At 51.6% G+C, this 21,931-nt stretch overlaps 1 protein-coding gene across 1 annotated transcript in view; it reads right to left on the bottom strand.

The window, feature by feature from the left end:
- Positions 1 to 2,169: 2,169 nt before the first annotated feature.
- LOC140716626 (Y+L amino acid transporter 2-like) overlaps positions 2,170 to 21,931 on the bottom strand; it is a 26,570-nt gene continuing 6,808 nt past the window's right edge. Inside the window, 10 exon segments of the mRNA XM_073029450.1 lie at positions 2,170 to 3,358; positions 4,227 to 4,410; positions 4,999 to 5,148; positions 6,178 to 6,274; positions 11,740 to 11,843; positions 16,633 to 16,756; positions 17,010 to 17,154; positions 17,725 to 17,812; positions 17,814 to 17,851; positions 18,283 to 18,869. Coding sequence (XP_072885551.1) covers positions 3,249 to 3,358; positions 4,227 to 4,410; positions 4,999 to 5,148; positions 6,178 to 6,274; positions 11,740 to 11,843; positions 16,633 to 16,756; positions 17,010 to 17,154; positions 17,725 to 17,812; positions 17,814 to 17,851; positions 18,283 to 18,869 — 1,627 coding nt within the window. The 3' untranslated portion in view covers positions 2,170 to 3,248.

The raw sequence follows: 21,931 nt of genomic DNA, 5'->3' as shown, positions 1-21,931 counted from the left end.
CCTCCTGTGAATTGAGAGTTGAGAATCTGTCCTTCAACGCACACTTCCTCCAGGACCGAGACTGTTCCTTTAGCTCTGACAAGGGCGAAAGGAGTCTCGGGCACCAGAATGGAACGACGTTCCCCATCCGGGTTACAGGGATGTGTTTTCTCTCTCTGAGTGTGGTGAACTACATAAACCTGTCTGGACAACCCCCCCCCCCCCCCGCTGACTGCTCCTGTGGCTCCTCCCACGGACCCCGGTATAAAGGCGATTGGGGACTCCGCCCTGGCGTCAGTCTCCAGGATGTAGCATGGTGGTCAATTGCTGCTTGTTCTTTCTTCCAGCCAATAAAAGCCTATATATCGTCTCACGTCTCCAAGAGTTATTGATGGTGCATCACTGAGCAAATAATTGTTCACCCCCTTCATCTCCTGCCAGCCCTGTTAATGAAGTTTCAACTAGCACTAGGGGACAGCCCCATGTGACACTCCTAATGCGTGGACCTTGGTCCTCTCCCCATGGTTACCGCCTGACCTGCTGATTATCCCCCGAGGCGCGAGAAATTCTGCCGATGCTGCAAATCTTGAGCAACACAAACAAAATGCAGCATCTATGGAGGGCAATGGGCGCGGCATAGTGGCGTCGTGGTTAGCACAACGTTTGACAGTACCAGCGACCCATCCGCTGCCGGTAAGGACTTTGTGCATTCTCCCCGATGTCATGTGGGTTTCCTCTGGGGGTTCTGGATTCCTCTCAGTCTAAGGTCATACCAGGCTAATTGGTCATTATAAACTGTCCCGTGATTAGGCCAGGATTAAACTGGGGGATTACGGGTCAGTGCGGCTCGAACTACTGGAGGCCCCGACTCGGTGCAGTAACTCAGTCAATAAATAAAATTAACTGTCGACATTTCAGGCTGAGACCTTTCATCTGATGATCCGCCTTTTTGTGCATGAGTATCCCTGGCCTTGCTCTGATTAGAGAGGTTCCAGAGTTGGGAGGTCTAAGAAGTCTATGTTTGATAGTGTTCCTGCATGTCATATGCATGGACACGTAGAGTAGGGAATGAGGCTATTCAGCCCATCGTATCTCTGGTAAACCATCTGTATTAATCCCATCTTCCAGTGTCTTCCCTGGAGACACAAGTCTTCAATACTGCCAGCAACTCTGCTGCTATCACTCTCAGGCAGTCTGTTCCCAGTTTTCTCCACTCTCAGGGTGAAGGAGCTCTCCCTCAAATCCCCCTAAATGGCTCTAACTCCACCCCCTCCACCTTTTATCTCTCATCTGTCACCCGTAGGCCACTGCCTCCCAATTCTCACTTCCTGAGATGGCTCCATCCGTTCAGCCTCCTCCTCCACCTCAGGGGGATCCATCTTTTGTTTTCCAGCTCTTAACTCACTTCGCTCCTCGACTCCATGCACTGGTCCGTCTCCCCTCTACACCTCTCAGCACTGACGCAGGGTCTCGGCCTGTAACTTCAAACACCCTGCTGTTACTCTGGCTCCACATCCCGTGGAATTCCTCCGGCAGCTCGCATGCTGCTTCAGACTCCCGCAGCTCTGCTGTCCCCTGTTCCCAGTGCTTAATCCACCCAAGGCCTCACCTTCATCTCTCACTATGTGGCGGTGGTCCCACCAGCCTCGGCGCCCGTCTGGAATTGGGGCATTGAAAAGCGGGTAGAGGGAATGAAAATAAAGGAAGTGTGTGTGTGTGTGTGTGTGTGTGTGTGTGTGTGTGTGTGTGTGTGTGTGTGTGTGTGTGTGTGTGTGTGTGTGTGTGTGTGTGTGTGTGTGTGTGTGTGTGTGTGTGTGTGTGTGTGTGTGTGTGTGTGTGGTATAAGAGCAGGTGTGAGGGGCAGCATGGAATCAACGGGATGAATGGCCTGTTTCCATGAGGATACATACTGGCTGCAGGAGAAGTAATTGCTGATAGGTCCATTCACCCCCATTTCTACATAATTCTCTGCATACCCTGACCGACCAACCCTCTCATACACTACTCAACTCCCCCTCCAATCCTGCCCCTCCTCCCTTACACAGGGGGGAGTTTACTATGAAGCACCATCCTACCACCCTCCCCCACCCCCGAACCAGGCCCCCCGTTGTGGGAAAGAGAGGACACATTGCCTCCTGCAGAGGGCTGATCTGACATTGCCCGCAGAGAGAACAAAAACTCGGCTACAGGTTGTCAGAAACATAAGACTCTAATATATTTTACTGAGTGGTTATAGAAGCCATAATTTATATTATTAATGTGATTGTCAGTAGTTACTTCTGGGCCCCGAGTTCCGCTCAGTCCATTGGTCAGCCTTGCCTGGGGTCCGGTGACCGGAACTCGGGATCCGACAGGCGTTCCGGTTTCCTGGAGGGGCTGAACCGTCCCCTCTGGGGTCACGGCCGGAGAATTAGACCCCACCCTGAGGTCTGGCCGTATGGGATCACTCAGCCCTTTTGCAAGTCTTTGCCCAGCCACCAGTGGGGGCAGGGTAGAGGCAAACCAGGAAAAGAACTGGGAGGAGGAAGAGGGAGAGGGAGGGGGTTTACAAGGGGAGGAAGAGGTGGAGGGGCTAGGAAAGTGGGAACAGGTGGAGAGGGAAGGAGAGTGGGTGAGGGAATGGGAAGGAGGGAGGGTGGAGGTGGGGTTTGAGAGACAGAAAAGAGTGGGAAGGAAGAGAGAATGGGAGACGGCACAGGCCAAAGGGGGGAGAATGGGAAGGGAGGGCATACCGGAGGAAAGGAAGAGGGAGGGGCTGAGACAGAGAAAACGTGATCGACGAGAGGATTCAGGTGACATGGGGCACGATGAGTGGTCCCGCATGGGGGCAGGGGTAACAGATTTGGTTCCACACCTCACCCTTAGCTCCTCCCTCACTGGGTCAGAGGGTGGGCTGAGAGCGTACCTGGTGCTGGGTTGGGGAGAGAGTGGAGAGAATCAGGAGGCAGTGGTGGGGGGGGTAAACTTTGAGGGAGAAAAGGGTGGGAGCAGAAAGGGTAAAACCCAGCAGAGCCCTGGGGTCTGGAATACTCTGCCCCGACACCCTATATAGGTCCATTCGCTGGAGATCAGGATCCAGTCTCTTCAGGCGGTTGTGGGAGAGGAGCAGCGGTGAGGTGTCACTGTTTTGTTCGAGGAACGGAAGCCCTCAGGGGAACTTTCGCTGGCAAAGACTCCATTCCCAATGATCCCGGGGCAACGTGCAACGCATCCCTCAGTCCGTCGGCCATACTGCTGCACCTCTCCCCAGCCCCAGCCCGGCGATGGGCTCAGAGCGACTTCCTCTCACTGGCCATGTCCGCTGCTGTCTCTGTGTCCCCCGGATCCATCTCGGTCAGCACACAGTAGCATATGAACTGGGAGTACCTGGTGAAGGAGGCTGGGAGGGGTGTTGGGTGGCAGAGAGGTAGCAGAGGTGGTGTTATTGCTGGAGGAACCCAGATAGGGAGGAGTTTCCTAAAGACAGCCTGTCCCATTGATTCCTAATGGGTCAAGTCCCTTCCCAAAATACAGCCTGTCCCTATGTTTTCCAATGGTCTCAACCCCTTTCCACTCCAATCTCAATGGTTCCAACAGCTCTTCCCACTCCATTTCCAAAGGACCCAGCCCCTTCCCATTCCAACCCCAATGGTCCCAGTGTCACCCCACTCCCATCACAAAGGTCACAACCACCCCCTTCCCACTCCAATCCCAATGGTCCCAACCTCCCCCTTCCCACTCCAATCCCAATGGTCCCAACCTCCCCCTTCCCACTCCAATCCCAATGGTCCCAACCTCCCCTATCCCTCTCCAATCCCAATGGTCCCAACCTCCCCCTTCCCACTCCAATCCCAATGGTCCCAACCTCCCCTTTCCCTCTCCAATCCCAATGGTCCCAACCTCCCCCTTCCCACTCCAATCCCAATAGTCCAAAATGCCTTCCCACCCCACACTCAATGGTCCAAATCCCCCTTCCCATTCTAATCCCAATGGTCCAAAGCCCCCCTTCCCACTCCAATCCCAATAGACCCAGCCCCTTCCCACTCCAATTTCAATGGACAGCCCCTTCCCACTGTTCACCCACACAGAAAATGCTGATGAAATCAGTATGCTTAGGAGACAAGAGCTGTCACTGTGCTTCTGGTGGGACATGGACACCAGAGCCGCACTCCCAGCGCATCGGAAACTCAGAGCCCTGCTTCTGACGAAACGGGGAGGCTTAGAACCTGCACAAACCAACAACCGGCAAGGCGAACAGCAAATCTTACCTAGGAGGTCACGGAGAAACGTAGGTCTCTTGTGTTCAGGCAGGTAAACGCCCAACAAATAGAAGGGAACTCCAGACAGCGCGATCCCAATCCCGATCAGTGAGTTCATGGTGTCGCTGTAGAGAGGGACGGCCACCAGGAAGATGGTGCAGAGGCAGAAGACGATGGGGAAGAAGAGGCTGAGCTGCGGGAAGACACACAGAGCTGATGCTGGAGGAGGATCTCGAGTGAAGCCTCTCGGTGTCGAGCAGCCACTACCCCAGGAGGGAAGGTGCAAGGAGAACTGGGGCAGATGCGAGGAAGCGCGTGCATGACCCACGGCAATGGCACTGCAAGGCCAAGAAGGGTCCCGGGTGGTGGGAACGGTCAGAGAGCCTGTATTGTAATGAGTGACATCAGGACAATTGTGACACCCAGCACGGGTGGTGTCACCGGACAGGGCTGTAGGAGCGGCAGCGAGGAGAGATGAAGTGCTGCGGGAGGAGTAGGAAAGAGGCTGTGAGGAGGAAGGGAGAGGCAGCACATCCCATCCCCCCGGCCCAATCTCAGCCCATTAGCGTCCATGCCTTCCGGTGCTCTGTGGGTTCCCCTTGTGCAGATACCCTCCCCTCTCATCCCCAGACTTCTGGACTATGTGTGATGGGCTTTGGGACAGCACAATATAAATATTCCTCAGGGTATGGGGACCATGAGAGTAGCCACGTTCCCCTATCCCAGAGTACACTGACCACGAGACCTCCCCCCACCCCCGTGCAGACACACGTACACCTACCTTCAGAGGGCGGGGGCGGTTGGGCTCCTTCCACCTCAGGTACAGCTGCCCGGCGATGGAGAGCCCCACAAAGAGCCAGTAGCTGAAGCTGTAGTAGTTGATGAGCTGGAAGATGTCCTCCACACAGAGGTAGACACACGCCATGGCTCCCTATAATGACAGGGAAGTTAATACAGCCTTCCTCAGCAAACCCTCTCAGAGCTGGGACAGACACGGGTTGAGGCTCCCTCTGCACCATCCCGTCACTCACTCTCTGAGTCAGACACAGAATGAGGCTCCATGCACTCTGTCACATCACACACTCCCGGGGTCTGCCACAGAATAAAGCTGCTGTCACACACTCTTGGGGTGGGGGCGGGGGGTAGTTGAAGAGATGCTGAGTATCTAGAGGGAAGTTGTGGGAGGCAGAGAGAGAAGGTAAGGAGGGGAGGGGTGGGGGAGTGGGTGTAGGAAGATGTAGAGCAGAGTGGTTATGGGAGGTTGAGAGGGTCTATAGATGGGAGTGAGGGAGGTGGGAGATGTGGGGAGAGAAGGGGAGGGAGGTGGGTGTGGGGAGGGGAGGTGTGGGAAGGGTGGTTTTAGAGGTGGCGATGGAGGGTGAGGAACTTTCAGAGGAATGAAAGGTGTGAGTGATGAGCGGAGGGGAAGGAAGGGAGTGTGAGGTGGGTGGGAAAGGGAGAGAGATGTGGGAGAGGGAGTTGTAGGTTGAATTTAAGGATGTATGGAAGGATGGCGATGGGAAGGAGGATGGGGAGGAGTGTGTGAGTGGGGAGTGACAGTTGGGAGGTGAGGGAGGTCGGGGAGGGCTGGAAGGGAGATGTGGGAAGGTGGGAGGAGGTGTGGTGGAGTTGGGGATAAGAAGGGGGAAGGAAGATACAGCAGAAACTTTCAGAGGCCAATTACCCCAGTGTCCTGCACGTCTCTGCTTTGTGGGAGGGATGGAAGCTGGGATAACAGCATGGAGCTGTGGGAAGTGTGGAGTGTGGGAACGTTGAGGTGGGAGGGTACTGAGGGGAGGGGAGGGAGGGCTGAGAGGGACAAATTTGGAGTGGGGATAATCAGTTGGAAGGTGTGGGAGGTTACTGAGGCCATGAGGTGGAATGTGGATGGGGAGGGGGTGGAAATGTGAGGTGAGTGCCAAGGACAGAGGGGAAAGTTCAACACCCCACCCTCACTCACGTTGAAGATCAGCGCTGGGACGGGCGTGAACCTCTCCAGGTGGATCATGCTGAGCGCGTCCGGGAGATGACCTTCCCGCGATCCCACAAAGAACAGCCTGTGGGTTGGAGGAGAAGTGAATACCCTGCAAGAGGACCCTCCTACCACCCAGCCAGTCTGGGGAAGGCAGCAGAGCCTAGCTTACAGAGGCAGGCCCATCGAGGCTACACTAACTGCCGTCACCCACTTACACTATTCCTCGGCTGACCCCAGTCTGCACAACCACACCCAAAAATCCACCCCTCTCCATCATATGGGGGGGCAGAAACTTAGAGGGCAATTACCCCACCATCCCGAAGTCTCTGAGTTGTGGGAGGGAACCAGGACACTTGAGGATGGGGAGGGAGAAGCCACATGATCACTGGGCGAAGGTGCAAACGCCAGATGACGGGACTGGCCGGGTCTCCGGCACTCTGACGCCTTGAAGGTGTTCTTTCAGTCACAAGTACACAGGTAAGACCACATCAAGAATACTGCGGACAGCTTTGACACCTGACAGAAATAGACTGTACCACTGGAGGGACCCTACAGGAGATTCATCGGCCTAGTTCCTGGGATGTTGATGTTAACTTGGATCGTAAGGTGGACGACACCAAAATCAGTGGTACAGTGGATAGTAAAGGTTACCTAAGTTTCCACAGGGGATCGACGCCAACTTGGAAAGTGGTCCACAGAACGACAAATGGAATGGAACTGGTGTTGCATTTCGGTAAAGTAGACTGGGGCACAATTACACAGTCAACGGGAGGGCCCTGGGTGTGTTGCAGAACAGGGAGGCTTAGGGGCACGGGTCCTCGAAAGTGGTGACACAGGAAAACGGAGTGTTGAGGGAGGCGTTTGGCAACCTTCCTTCGCAAGTCCGACTGAGCGCAGGAGTCGGGACGTCCTGTTGCAAAGGTAGTCATTTTTGGTCAGACTACGCCTGGAGTATTGTGCATGGTTCTGGTGGCCCTGGCTATAGGGAGTCGGTCACTAAGCTGAAGAGGGTGGGGAAGAGATTCACGAGAATATTGCAGGGACTGGATGGCTACAATTAGGAAAGACCTAATTAAAAAGCAGGGATCAGGAACCAGGTTTATTGGCACCACCTTGTATGGCATGAAATTAGTCGTTTTGCAGCAACAGTACGGTGCAAAGACATAAAATTACTAGAATTTACAAAATAAATAAATTGTGCACCAACTCAACCCTGTCCGGCCATTCAGCCTGATTATGGCTGATCCATCCACTTCTGCTCTGTGGCAGTTCCACAGAGCCCTGTCTGTCAAATGTTCTCCACCCACATTAAATCTGACAATCCAGGCTCCACCAGGATTCCAGAGGCTCACACCCTCAGAGAAGACATTTCTCAGCATCTCAGCAACAATAGAAGGTGCTGGTTGTTTGAAACCATGATCCCTTCCTCATGACCCTCAATGTCTCTCATCTCCAATTCCCTTGGCATCTGGAATGATTGAATAAGAAGATCCCCATATCTTCACACAATTGTCCAGCCTACGTGAAGGGACCACCTTCTCATAGTCAAACCTTAGGGAAACAGACCCTTTAGTCCAACTGGTCCATGCGCTCCAGAACGACCATCTGATCTAATCTTATTTGCCTGGGTTTAGCCCACATCTCTCTAAACTTTTAAACATTATCATTGTACCTGCCTCTAACACTTCCTCTTGTAACTTGTTCCATAATATGCAGCACCCTCTGTGTGAAAACACTATCCCTCAGGACCACTTTCAGACAATAAGAAATAAAAACAGAATGAGGCCATTCACCCCATTGAGTCTGCTCTCCCATTCAATCACAGCTCATTTTTCCCAAACGCTGAACAAGAATATTATTAATGTATTAGCAATCAAGAATGTATCAAACTGCCTTGAATACACCTCATGACAGCCTCCAAAGCCCTCTGCAGCTATGAATCCTGCAGGTTCACAACCTTCCGAACAAAAAAACTATTCTTCATCTTAGTTCTAAAGAGCCAACATGACTCTGTTGGCCAACATGACTTGTCATGTGTCCAACATGACTTCAAACCACACTGGGGCCCTATAGAGAACTGTATTGGCTCCCTTCCTCTTTACCCAGCATAAATCGGACTTCAGATACAACACTGAGTCACGTCATCTGCAGAAATTGTCTGACGACTCAGCGGTAGTTGGGTGTATAAAGGGAGGATGAAGGGGGTGGAGGACTTTGTCAAATAAGGAAGCTGAATCATCTGCAGCTCAAAATCAGTTAGACAAAGCAGATGTTGATGGACTTTAGGAAGACCAAGACTGGACTGCTTCCTGTTACTGTCAATGGTGAGGATGTGGATATGGTAAGTACCCAGTGATACACTGGATGACAGACCTGAATGAAGCACCAACACAGAGGCTGTGTACAAGTAGCCTCTACTTCCTCAGTAGACTGAGGCCCTTTGGAGTATGCAGGCCTCTCCTTCAGATGTTCTGCAAGTCTGTTGTTGGCAGTACAATCTTCTGTGTGCTGTTTTTGCTGAGGCAATGGCATCAACAGGGATGATGTCAACAGGTTTAATAAACTGATTAGAAAAGGCAGGCTCTGTTATAGAAGTCAAACTGGATATACTGGAGGCTGTCACAGAATAAAGGACCCTCCTGAAAATCTTGGCGATTCTGGACAATGTTTCTCACCCTCTGCATGCCACCTTGGCTGAACAGAGGAGCACCTTTAGTAATAGACTAAGATCCAAAGAGTGCTATCTGAGGTCATTCTTACCCTCGGCAATTAGCCTCTATAAAGAGTCAACCTACAGCTAGGGAAGTGAAGGACACCCTCATGTTAGACTGTTACTTACCTCTGTTTACCACACCCTGCTATCATGGACATCTTGTGCAATACTGCCATCACTTCTCATCTGTACAGTGTGAATGTGCACCCATTAATGTATAATGTTACAGTAATTCTTGCACTACCATCTTATCAGTGTGGGCCTGTAAATCTTGTCATCTTTGCCTTGTAAATCTTGTACATCTTATTTTTAAAGTAACATTCTTTATTCTTTCTTACTTCTAACGTTTGTATATCAGTGCACTTGTAATGCTACTGTGACACTGTAAGTTCCTTTGGGATCAATGAAGTATCTATCCATCTATCTACCCAAAGGGAGGTTCCTTCATTCTGAGGCAATGCTTTTGGATCCTACACTCTGCCACTGATGAAAATGTCCTGTCCATGTCCACTCTATCTTGCTTTGTCCATAAGCCCCTAATTTTACACTCCTACCCTGGGATGAATGTGACCATCCACCTTGTTTATGCCCCTCATAGTTTCATCAGCCTGTGCAAGTTCATCCCTTAGCCACCTGCTCCAGGGAAAAAGTCCTAGCCAGTTCAGTCTCTCCATATAACACAAGCCCTCCAGTGCCAGTAACATCCCGGTGAAACTCTCATCTAGCTAGTTTCTCGCTAGTCCAGTCACATCCCACCCTCGTGGGTGGGTGACCAGAGCTACCTTACAGGAGTGGGGGAACCTGGTGCAGCTAACTTGCACACATAATTGTGCAAAACGCAATGGGTCACCAGCAAAAGGAGGGGCCGAAAATCTGTGCAAAAGACAGCGGCGTGAGAAATCGGGGAGGCTGGGAGCATTCCAGGCAATTCCGGGAGCTCCTTGGATTTTGACAGTGCCCATTCTTATCTTCCCTCCAGCCACTTCCAGGGTGAGGGCAGAGTGTCATAGAGCACTACAGCCATCCAATCCTGGCAATTTGCATCCATCTATCTACCTGCGCCTGGACCATAGACTCCTCATCCCCCTCATCCGAGCTTCCCTTAAATGTTACAACTGAACCCATATCTACCACTTCCACTGGCTACTTGTTCCACATTTGCCCACCCTCTCAGTGAAGAAGTGCCTCGTCCCAACAGAATCCCCTTAAACATTCCACCTTTCATCCAAAACTAGGACTTCTAATTCTTGTGCCATCCATTCTGAGAGGGAAAAGCCTGCATGCATTCATCCTATCCGTACCCCTCATTATTTTGTATAGCTCATTCTCCTTCGCTCCATGGAGTGCCTTATTCAACCTTTCCCTTATAACTCAGGTCCTCAAGAAAAGGCAACATCCTTGGAAATTGTTCCAGCACTCTGTCAAGCTCATTAACCAGGATTACAGGCAATACTCAATGTTCAGCCCCACCAGCATCTTGTATGGGAACACCAATGCCTTTGAGTGGAAAATCCTACAGAAGATACGGGATTTGGCTCAGTGAATCATGGGTAAAGTCCTCCTAACCGTTGAACACATCTGCATGAAATGTTGCTGTAGAAAAGCAGCATCCACAAGCAAAGGTCTTCACCACTGAGGCCAGGCTCTTTTCATGCTGCTGAATCTGGTGGACAGTATAGGAGCCTCCAGACTCGCACCACGGGCATCAAGAACAGTTACTACCCCTCAACCATCAGGCTCTTGAACAAAAGGGGGTAACTACACTCATTTAAGGACCCTTTTATTTTATTTCATGCTCATTATTTACTGCTTTTGTTCATATCTGCATATGCACAGTTTGTTGTCCATTTCTTTACTGGCAGTCAGCGTGGAGTAGGCCCTTGCAGCCCTTTGAGCCACGACGTCAAGCAACCCCCGACTTAACCTTAGCCTAATCGTGGGACAAGTTACCATGATATTAACCTAGGAACTGGTACGTCTTTGTACTGTGGGAGGAAACCGGAGCACCCGGAGGAATCCCATGTGGTCGGGGAGATCGTACAAACTGTGGAAATAGATCCTGTTTAAAGTTACTGTTCTATGGACTTGCCTGCAGCAAAAGAATCTTCGGGGTTGTATGTGGTGGCCTGTATATATGCTGATGTTAAGTTTTACTTTGAACTTTTGAATTTTGAACCTTGATCTTTACAACTTCAACAAAACCTCCCTACTCATGTACTCAATACACAAGGGTGTGAAAACTAATGTGCCCAAAGCTTTATTTACAACCGTACTATCTGCCTGTGAGGAATTATGTATTCATATTCCTAGGTCACTTTGTTCCATCGCACACCTGAGTACCCCATCATTCACTGTGTAAGACCTACCCTGGTTTGCGGTCCCAAAATGCAACGCCTCACACTTGTCTGCATTAAATTCCATCTACTATTTTCCCAACTGTTCCAGAGCACACCAAAAGTTTTGCCAGCCTTCCTCGCTGCCCACAATTCCCCTAATTTTGGTGTCATCTACAAATTTGTCAATCCAGTTGACCACACTATCATCTAACTTGGATATCAGTTCTAGGACATTTCCAAGCACTCACTGGCCCACCCAGATGGGCACCCACCACCCGCAGCCCCCAAACCCAACACCACTCCCCCACTGTTCCTGGACATTCAGACGTTCAGCTGGCTGAGCTGGTTCCGACTGGACAACGCCATCTTGTGCCGTCATCCCCTCCCTTCTCATGTAGCCAAGGGCATCTGGTCTCTGCTACCACCTCCTTTCAGCTCCCCAAATTCTTCCTGAGCACTTTGGTGTAGGTTGCCAGGGAAACGGCTGCTGTGGTTTACCTGGAGGCGGCGAGGATGGAAGCGTTGAGACCTCCGAAACAGGACAGACCGACGGCCACCATTATGGTCCAGTTAAAGACTCCGAAAATCTGGTCGGCAAAGGTCTGCGGAAATGAAGGGAGTGGAGGAGGGTGGGAAGGAAGAGGAGAGGGGGAGGGTAGGAGGGGAGAGGGGAGGGGAGGGGAGGGTAGGAGGGGAGAGGGGAGGGGAGGAGAGGGGAGAGGGGGAGGGTGGGAGGAGGGGTGGAAGGGGACAGAAGAAGGAGGTGGGAGGGGAGAGGGGGAAGTGGAAGGGGAAGGGGAGAGTGGAAGGTGGAGGGTGGAAGGGGTGGGGAGAGGAGAGAGGGAAATCAAGGGAGGGGTGGAGGGAAGGAGAGGAGGTTGACAGCAGGGTTACAAAACGGAACATGCAGGACCAGGGGCAGAGCAGGAACGCCTGGGGTTAGCAGGGGAGTAAAACCGTCAAGACTCCCCACTTCATTCAGGACCGTCCACCCCACCCACCCTCCACAGCCCCCAGCAATACCTGCACATCCCGGGATGCCAAGAGGCGACGCCTACTCCCCGGCGCAACTGATCCTATCAAGAATGGGTATGGACTCTCGAGGTTCCTCTTGAACGGAAGGGATTATCTCTCCGACAAGCTGCGGCTGCAGTGTTACAGCTGCATCTCGAGGGGAAATGGAGTTACCTCGTGGCTAACACACTGAATGCTAGGGAAACTCAGCAGGCCAGGCAGTATCTATGGAAAAGCGTAAACAGTCGACGTTTCGCTCGAAACCCGGTGACTGGGTGTTTCTGCCACTCATTCTTCAAGCCTTGTCCCCCTCCCCCAGCCCAGGCACTAACTAACCCACCTGGACCCTGGACAAAAAATCTCCATCCTTCAGTAAACTGTTCCCTCACCACCAGTTCTGTCCCTTTTCTCTTTCCCCTCCTGATCCAGCCAGCTCATCCCAGTTCCCATCGTCGTCTCTCTTTACCCTCTTTCACTCTATCCTCCTGCCCATCACCCACACTTCCCCTCACTACCTCCCCCCGCCCTCCCCACCACCTTCCCTTTATTCCGTGCTCCTCCCTCCTCTCAGGTTACCTGACTTTGTCGGGGAACGCAAAGGATATTCAGACCCTCGCTCTCAGTCAATCTAAATTGGTTTTCGCATTGTTCAAAGTATTTGGAAGGTGCCATGGTGTCGTCGACCAATGGGTGATGTCGGTAAGAGGTGAGCAACTGCAAGGATGTCCACGGCCCTCCACTCTTACGGGCTGGTCTGAGGACTGCACGCCTGCCTATTGGAAAACCATCCTAAGTGAGGCAAAATCTGTGCCGGTGTGTACTTAAGGGAAAATTCAACCAAATGCAGAGAGAGATTGAAACTTCCGGTCCATAGAAAGTCCCTTTCTATGGTTTGCACATCCTTCCTGTAGTGAGGCAACCAGAACTGAGCACAGTACTCCAAGTGGGGTCTGACCAGGGTCCGAAAAAACTGCAACATTACCTCTCGGCTCCTAAATTCAATTCCACAATTGATGAAGGCCAATACACCGTACGCCTTCTTAACCACAGAGTCAACCTGCGCAGCTGCTTTGAGCACCCTGTGGACTCAGACCCCAAGATCCCTCTGATCCTCCACAGGATCTTAACAAGAGTCTTAACATTAATACTGTATTGTGCCATCATATTTGACCTACCAAAATGAACCACCTCACACTTATCTGGGTTGAACTCCATCTGCCACTTCTCAGCCCACTTTTGCTTCCTATCAATGTCCCTCTGTAGCCTCTGACAGTCCTCCACACTATCCACAACACCTCCAACCTTTGTGTTGTTCAGCAAACTTACGAACCCATCCCTCCACTTCCTCATCCAGGTCATTTATAAAAATCATGAAGAATAAGGGTCACAGAACTGATTCCAGAGGCACTCCACTGGTGACCGACCTCCATGCAGAATATGACCCATCTACAACCACTCTTTGCCTTCTGTGGGCAAGCCAGTTCTGGATCCACAAAACAATGTCCCCTTGGATCTCATGCTGCCTTACTTTCCCAATGAGCCTTGCATGGGGTACCTTATCAAATGCCTTGCTGAAATCCATATACACTAAATTTACTGCTCTTCCTTCATCAATGTGTTTAGTCACAACCTCAAAAAATTTGATCAGGCTCGTAAGGCACGACTTGCCTTTGACAAAGCCATGCTGAATATTCCTTCTCATATTTACCTCTCCAAATGTTCATAAATCCTGCCTTTCAGGATCTTCTCCATCAACTTACCAACCACTGAGGTTAGACTCACTGGTCTATAATTTCCTGGGCTAGCTCTTCTCCCTTTTTTGAATAAAGGAACAACATCCGCAACCCTCCAATCCTCCGGAACCTCTCCTGTCCCCACTGATGATGTAAGGATCATGGTCAGAGGCTCAGCAATCTCCTTCCTCACCTCCCACAGGAGCCTGAGGGACATCTCATCTGGTCCCAGCGACTTATCCAACTTGATGCTTTCCAAAAGCTCCAGCACATCCTCTTTTTTAATATCTACATGCTCAAGCTTTTCAGTCTGTTGCAAGTCATCACTACAATCACCAAACAACACACACAAAATGCTGGTGGAACACAGCAGGCCAGGCAGCATCTATAGGAAGGAACACTGTCGACGTTTCCTGACGAAGAGTCTCGGCAAGAAACGTCGACAGTGCATATAGATCCTGCATATAGACAGTTCCTATAGATGCTGCCTGGCCTGCTGCATTCCACCAGCATTTTGTGTGTGTTGCTTGAATTTCCAGCATCTGCAGATTTCCTCATGTTTGCTTTTTCAAATTCACTACAATCACCAAGATCCTTTTCCATAGTGAATACTGGAGTATTTATTAAGTACCTCTGCTATTTCCTCCGGTTCCATACACACTTTCCCACTGTCACACTTGATAGGTCCTATTCTTTCATATCTTATCCTCTTGCTCTTCCAATACTTGTAGAATGCCTTGGGGTTTTCCTTAATCCTGCCCGCCAAGGCCTTCTCATGGCCACTTCTGGCTCTCCTAATTTCCTTCTTAAGCTCCTTCCTATTAGCCTCATAATCTTCTAGATCTCTAACATTACCTCGCACTCTGAAATTTCTGTAAGCTTTTCTTTTCTTCTTGACTAGATTTATTACAGCCTTTGTACACTACAGTTTGTGTACCCTACCATAACTTCCCCATCTCATTGGAATGTACCTATACAGAACTCCACACAAATATCCTCTGAACATTTGCCGCACTTCTTCTGTACTTTTCCCTGAGAACATCTATTTCCAATTTAAGCTTCCAATTTCCTGCCTGATGGCCTCATAATTCCCCCTACTCCAATTAAACGCTTTTCTAATTTGTCTGTTCCAATCTCTCTCCAATGCTATTGTAAGGGAGATAGAATTATGATCACTATCTCCAAAATGCTCTCCCACTGTGAGATCTGACACCTGACCAGGTTCATTTCCCAATAGCAAATCAATTACAGCCTCTCCTCTTGTGGGCTTATCGACATAATGTGTCAAGAAACCTTCCTGAACACACCTAACAAACTCCACTCCATCTAAACACCTCACTCTAGGGAGATGCCAATCGATATTTGGGAAATTAAAATCTCCCATCACGACAACACTGTTATTATTCCACCTTTCCAGGAATCTGTTTCCCTATCTGCTCCTCGATATCCCTGTTACTATTGGGCAGCCTATAAAAAACCACCCAGAGCGTTATTGACTCCTTCCTGTTTCTAACCTCCACCCACAGAGACTCCATAGACAATCCCTCCATGGCATCCAGCTTTTCTGCAGCCCTGTAAATATCTCTGATCAAGTGCCACGCCCCCACCTCTTTTGCCTCCCTCCCTGCCTGTCCTTTCCCGAAACATCTAAAACCCGGCACTTGAAGTAACCATTCCTGTCCCTGAGCCATCCAAGTCTCTGTAATGGCCACCACATCATATCTCCAATTACTGATCCACGCTTTAAGCTCATCCGCTTTGTTCACAACACTCCTTGCGTTAAAATAGACGCATCTCAAACCCTTAGGTCTGAGCGCATCCCTTCTCTATCACCTGCCTATCCTCCCTCTCGCCAAGCTTTCTCTATTTGTGAGCCAACCTCCTCTTCCCCAGTCTCTACAGTTCGGTTGCCACCCCCCAACTCTTTCAGTTTAAACTCACCCCAGGAGCCTTAGCAAACCTCCCTGCCAGGATATTGGTCCTCCTCCTTTGCTATTGCCTTCTTCTGGGCAGCATCTTGACAAGACAGATGACCCCAGCCATTATCAATACTCTTCAGAGACTGACTGCCCGCGTCAGTTTACCATGACATGATAAACACCAGCTACTCATAAGACTATCCACACCTTCTCCCATGGCTTCACGTGACCCTGATCGGGGTGGCGGGAGAGGGGGGTTACTAAGCAGGTTACTACATCTTTGCTCAAGGGTGACCTGCAGGCTAGCAGAGAGGAGCGCCTTACGCCTCCATTGGTGGAGACGTATCTCCACCCCGCCACTCCTATTAGGGGCGGTTTAAACGCAGCCGCGTTGAGAGGGACCAGGAACATTCGCAAGAAACCCACGCGGGTCACATGGAGAACTTGAAAACCCCACACAACCGTTCAGGGGCGCGATCAGGATCGAATCCGGACCTCTAGCGTCGTGAGACAGCAGCTTTACTAATTTGCCCTGGCAGATCGGTTTCTCCAGGCCCGCCACCAGCGTTAAACACCCGGTCTGAGCGTCCTCCCTCTCCCAAGCCACTGGATGGGTGATCCTCACTTCCCGGACTTCCGCAAGGGTATGAGGATCCCTCTACACATACGGAGCTCAGAGAAGGGGGTGGGATGGAAAGGAACCGACTGCCACAGGTGTGACTCACCACGGCCACAGCATCGCTCGCTAAGATCTCGTGGAAGTCCAGCACAGTGTAATAGGCCACATTGGTCAGAATGTAGATCACCGTCACAATCGGCATGGAGATGGCGATGGAGAGCGGCAGGTTCCTGTGGTCGAGGAAGTAAGAGTTCAGACACCAGGAAGGCTTCCCCCACCTCATCCCACACAGTCCCTCGGTTAGACACGGAGCGAGGCTTCCCCCACGCCGCCCCATCGCACACTCCCGGATCAGACACAGGGTAAAGCTCCTCCACACCGTTCCACAGCAACGATGGTCTGGGTGAGGGTACGAAGTCTGCTGATATTGTCCACAGAGTGTACAGGGGGTCTCCAATCGACCCCTGAGCCCGACCCCCGTACCTTGTGGGATTCTTGATTTCCTCGGTGACGAAGTTGAGTGTGTCCCAGCCGGAGTATGAGAAGAGGGCTGAGTAGAGAGCCAGGGCCATGTCGCCTGGATGCCAGGAGGAGCCTTGGAAGGAATTCTCAAAGTTCTGCGTCTCGCCTGGAGTAAGGAAGAGGAGGAAGTGATGGAGGTCAGGAGTGAGAGACGCGTGACTGAGGTGGGGTATGGGGAGGACACTGCGTGAGAGGCAACAGAACATTAGGGCTGAGGGACGACTGGGACTGAAGGGACGACGAGAGTAAGGGGGAAAACAGCGAGTCCAGGAGAGAGTGATGGACGTTGGGACTGAGGAAGAAGTGGGGGACGTTAGGAGTAAGGGACGATTGCTGTGGGGATGAGAGGATGGCGTGCTGCGAGCTCGGGAAGGATTGGTAGTAGATATGAGTGACATTGGAGTGTGAGGGAAGACATGTGGGAGCCGGGGGGGAGGGGTGTATGTGATAAACACCGGAAGTGACCAACAAGAGGGAGGGGCAGCGAGGAACAGTTCCAGCGGCCGTGTCTGCTGTCAGGTAATGGTGTTGAGTCCGGACATCGCGCTAGGTTCGGTATGCCGAGCATGGATAGTTGGGTTTAAGATCGGGATTGGAGCAAGATGATTTACTGGGGTCGAGGGGAGGGGGAGGAGATACAGTGGTCGGAGTCCGGAGGGATCACGGAATGACTTACCCATGCCCAGCTTGACCAAACCGGCCAGGATGACCACGATCAGTGCCAACACCTTGGCGTAGGTGAAGATGTCCTGCACACGCGTCCCCCCATTTTACGTAGGCGCAGTTGGTGAAGGTGAGGATACCTGAGGGGGGAGGAGGTGAGGGAAGGGCGGGGTTAACTGCAGTTTGAGGGACCCTTCCTCCTCCTCCCAAACCCAAACGAGCCCACCGGCCTCTGTTTCATGTTCGCTCAAGTATCTCATCCGGCTTCCATAACCCTCCCTCCCTTCCCCGCAACCATCTCCACAATCCCTGTGCCCGACCCGCTAGATCTCCTCTTTAGATCCGCCCCCTTTCTTCCAAACCCCTCCTCCCGTCGGTATCCGCCCCCTCTCGGGAGTCTCGCGTCCCAGTTCCTCGGACTCCGACAACCAGAGGGGGCGTCCGAGTGGGCTGGAGGAATTTTCCCGAGGCTGGGTATTATGGCCGAACTGACCGTCGCGGGTGCTTCCCCAAGTCCTGACGCCCTTCCCCCACCAACAACCACCAGTCCCATCCCAGGACGACCACTCACAGATGCAGGCAGCCGCCAGCAGTCTAGCGGCCAGGTAGGGCTGCTCGCAGGTGGGGAAGATAGGCTGCACCATGTAGTTGGCGAAGGTGATGGCGATGATGGCCTGGCCGGTGGGCTCGATGATCAGCAGCGATGTCCAGAGGCGGATGAAGGCGAGGAAGCCGCCGAAAGCCTCCAGGATGTAAGCGTAGCTGGCGCCCGATTTGGTGATGGTGGTTCCCAGCTCGGCGTAACAAAGTGCCCCGAAGATTGAGAAGATGCCCCCCAGCGCCCAGACGACCAGCGAGAGGCCGTAGGAGGCACTGTACATCAGCACCCCCTTGGGCGAGACGAAGATCCCCGAGCCGATCATGTTCCCCACAATCAAGCACACGCCGTTCAGCAGGGAGATCTCCTTCCGGAGCTGGACGGCCTCGCCGGAGGTAGAGGCAACGGGAGGAGGAGAGGGAGAGGACTGGCAGTCGAGGGCGGGGTCCTTGGAGCCCTGCCCCGAGGGCACGCTGGAGTATCGACCCTGATCAGACATGCTGGCCCGTCCGCTCTTCTCATAGCCCGAGGGCAGGACGGCCGGGGAATCCGCTCTGAAGCTGGGGGGAGGTGGAAGGGAGGGAGAGGTTAGTGTTAGGAGGGGAGAAGGGGAGAGAGGGGAAGAAGGGGTAGAGTGAGGAAAAGGGGAGAGAAGGGGCAATTGGGAGGATGCGAGTGGGAAGGAGGGGCAGAGAGACAAGTAAGGAGCGAGCAGGGAGAAGGGTTGGAGTGGGGAGAAAAGGGAGAGGGAGCGATTGGGGAGAGGAAGGTGAAGGGGATGGAGACGAGTGAGACATGAAGGGGGAGGTGGGAAGGACGTAGTGATGGGGTGGCAGCAGGCAAGGGAGAGGGAAAGGAAAGGCAGATGGGAACAATGGAGACAGGGAAAGAATGGCATGAGAGGAGGGAAGAGTGGGAGAGAGAGTGAGAGAATTAGCCACTTGCCAATCAGATTACCAATTCCACATTCATTTTCCAGATTCCAGCCCGGGTTGTTCTCACTGTCCCACCAGCCATACAGCTGAGTTGCTCCGGTCAGTAGCAAGGCCTGGTCAGGATGCACTCCTGTCTAGACTCCCCCTGTTCCTGAGGCATGGACACCTCCCAGTGCATAATCAGTGAAATCCCCACTCTCTCACCCGACTGCAATGGCCTCGCCATATGCCAGAAAGATCCTCTTCACGTGGTGGTGAGGAGGGAGGGAGAGGCAGGAAGGGTTCAGTGAATAGGAGGGGAGTAGAAGGTACCATGCACTGGATCTTGCTGTGCTCTCTACCATGGTCTGTGCTTCCTTCAGAAGCCTTGCTCCCCATGCAGACTCCTTGAGGTTGTGAGTGTTGTTCCAAGTTCAGGGGACCCCATCATGCCCAACTCTCTCCTATCCAATCCAAACCTACCACCCTCACCAACCAACCCTCTCCCACTCCTCAATCACCCACCCTCAGCTACATCTGACCTCCTAATACGCCCAGCAGGCTCCTGATGTCCTCACAGGTTCTGTAGCAGTGGAGGAGGCATTAACGTTTCAGGGAGTGTCTATCCAAAAGCACAGGGGTCACAGGTCAGGGGAGGGGAGACTGGGGTCATGGGTCAGTAGAGAGGACACCGGGGTCATGGGTCAGCAGAGGGCAGACTGGGGTCACCATTCACGACTGGGGAGTTCACGGGTTAGGTGGCAGAGATGACTTGGGCCACCATGAACCTCGGCAAGAAGTGAACCCCTGGGTCTGTGAATCTCATCTCCGGTTGGCAGCAGCAGCCTGTGACCTCCTTGCTCAGTGACATCATAAGACCATACAACATAGGAGCTGAATTTGTCCATTGAGTCTGCTCCACCATTTCATTATGGCTGATTTATATTTCTTCTCAACTTCATTCTCCTATCTTCTCCCTGTCGCCTTTTACACTCTTATGAATCAATAACATATAAAGCTCCGCTTTAACTAAACCCATTGACTTGGCCTCCACAGGTGCCTGTGACAATGAATTCCACAGATTCACTGCCCACTGGCTAATGAAATTCTGTTCTAAACGGATGCCCTTCTATTCTGGGACTGTGCTCTCTAGTACTAGACTCTCCCGGTATTGGAAACATCCTGTACATTTCCACTTTGTCTGGGCTTCCAGATTCAAGCCTTCACGTTCTTCCAAACTTGTGCAGGCACAGACCTAGAGCTGTGTTAATCCTTTCATTTCTGGGATCATTCTCATCATCATTCATGGCCACAGATGGTTGTGGATGTCAAGCCATTGGGTATATTTAAAGAGGAGTTTGATAGATTCTTAACTTGTAAAGGCATCATAGATTATGCGAAGAAGGCAGGAGAACGGGGTTGAGAGGGGTAAAAAAAACAGCATCTGTGATCAAATGGTGGAGCAGACTGAAAGATGACATCCTTCTAATCCGAGGCTGTGCCTGCTGATCCTAGACTCTCACACTATTGGAAAACACCCTCCGCATGCCCACTCTCTCTGGGCCTATCAATATTCAATAGGTTTCAATGAGATCCCCCCCCCCCCCACTTATTCTTCTAAACTCCAGTGAGTACAGGCCCAGAGCCATTGAATTCTCCCCCACCCCTCATACATTAACCCTTTCATTCCCAGAATCATTCTTGTGAACCTCTTCTGGACCCTCTCCATTAGCAACACATCTTTTCTTAGAATCGGGGCCTAAAACTGCTCACAATGCTTTCTGACCAATGCCTTATAATGCCTCAGTCTTACATGCTTGCTTTTATATTCTAGTCCTTTGGAAATAAGTGGTAATATTGCTTTTGTCATCATTATCACTGACTCAAGCTGCAAGTTAAACATTTGGGAATCTGAGTCTCTTCTGCACATCTGATTTCTATATTCACTCCCCCTTTAGAAAATTTTCCTTCTACCAAAGAGCATGACTGTACACTTCCTTACACTCTATTACATCAGCCAATTCTTCACCCATTCTACCAATTTGTCCAAGTCCTTCTGCAGGCTCTCTGCTTCAACACTACATACCTTTCCACCTGTCTTTGTATCATCTGCAAACATGGACACAAATGCATTACTTCCATCACCCAGACCATTAACGTGTAATGTGAAAAGTAGCAGAACCACTACTGATGCCTGCTGATGAGATTAGTCGATGATGTCACCGCCGGCTGACATTATCAGACTGTGACATCACTGCTAACTCTGTGAAGTAATTGTCCATATCATCAGCCTGTGACATCACACTAACTGACATCACCCTGAGACCTCATTGACCACTGATGTTATCAGCCTGTGACATCACTGCTAACTGACACCATTAATCTGTGACCTCACTGTTCACTGACCTCACTGCCATTGACTTTGTTAGGAGAGGGAAGAAGTTAGGGCAGGAGAGATTTGGAGGGGCAGGGAAGAGTGGAGGGAGGGGGAGTGGAGAGTGTGACTGAGGTGCTGGGAGGGGGAGGGAATGAGAGTGTGTGACTGGGGAGAGTGTGGGAAGAAAACATAGGGGCTGACTGTTTTTGGGGGCAAGAGAGCAAGGGGTGGGGAGAGGGGATAGAGATTGAGGGACGGAAGTGGGGGAGGGGGGTAGAAATTGAGGGACGGAAGTGGGGAGGGGGGTAGAGATTGAGGGGACAGAATGGGG

This window comes from Hemitrygon akajei, chromosome 25, assembly GCF_048418815.1.
Source record: "Hemitrygon akajei chromosome 25, sHemAka1.3, whole genome shotgun sequence".
In the NCBI taxonomy this organism is placed as follows: Eukaryota; Metazoa; Chordata; class Chondrichthyes; order Myliobatiformes; family Dasyatidae; genus Hemitrygon; species Hemitrygon akajei.
Note: the sequence above shows the minus strand (reverse complement) of the source record. Positions and strands in the feature narration are given on the sequence as shown.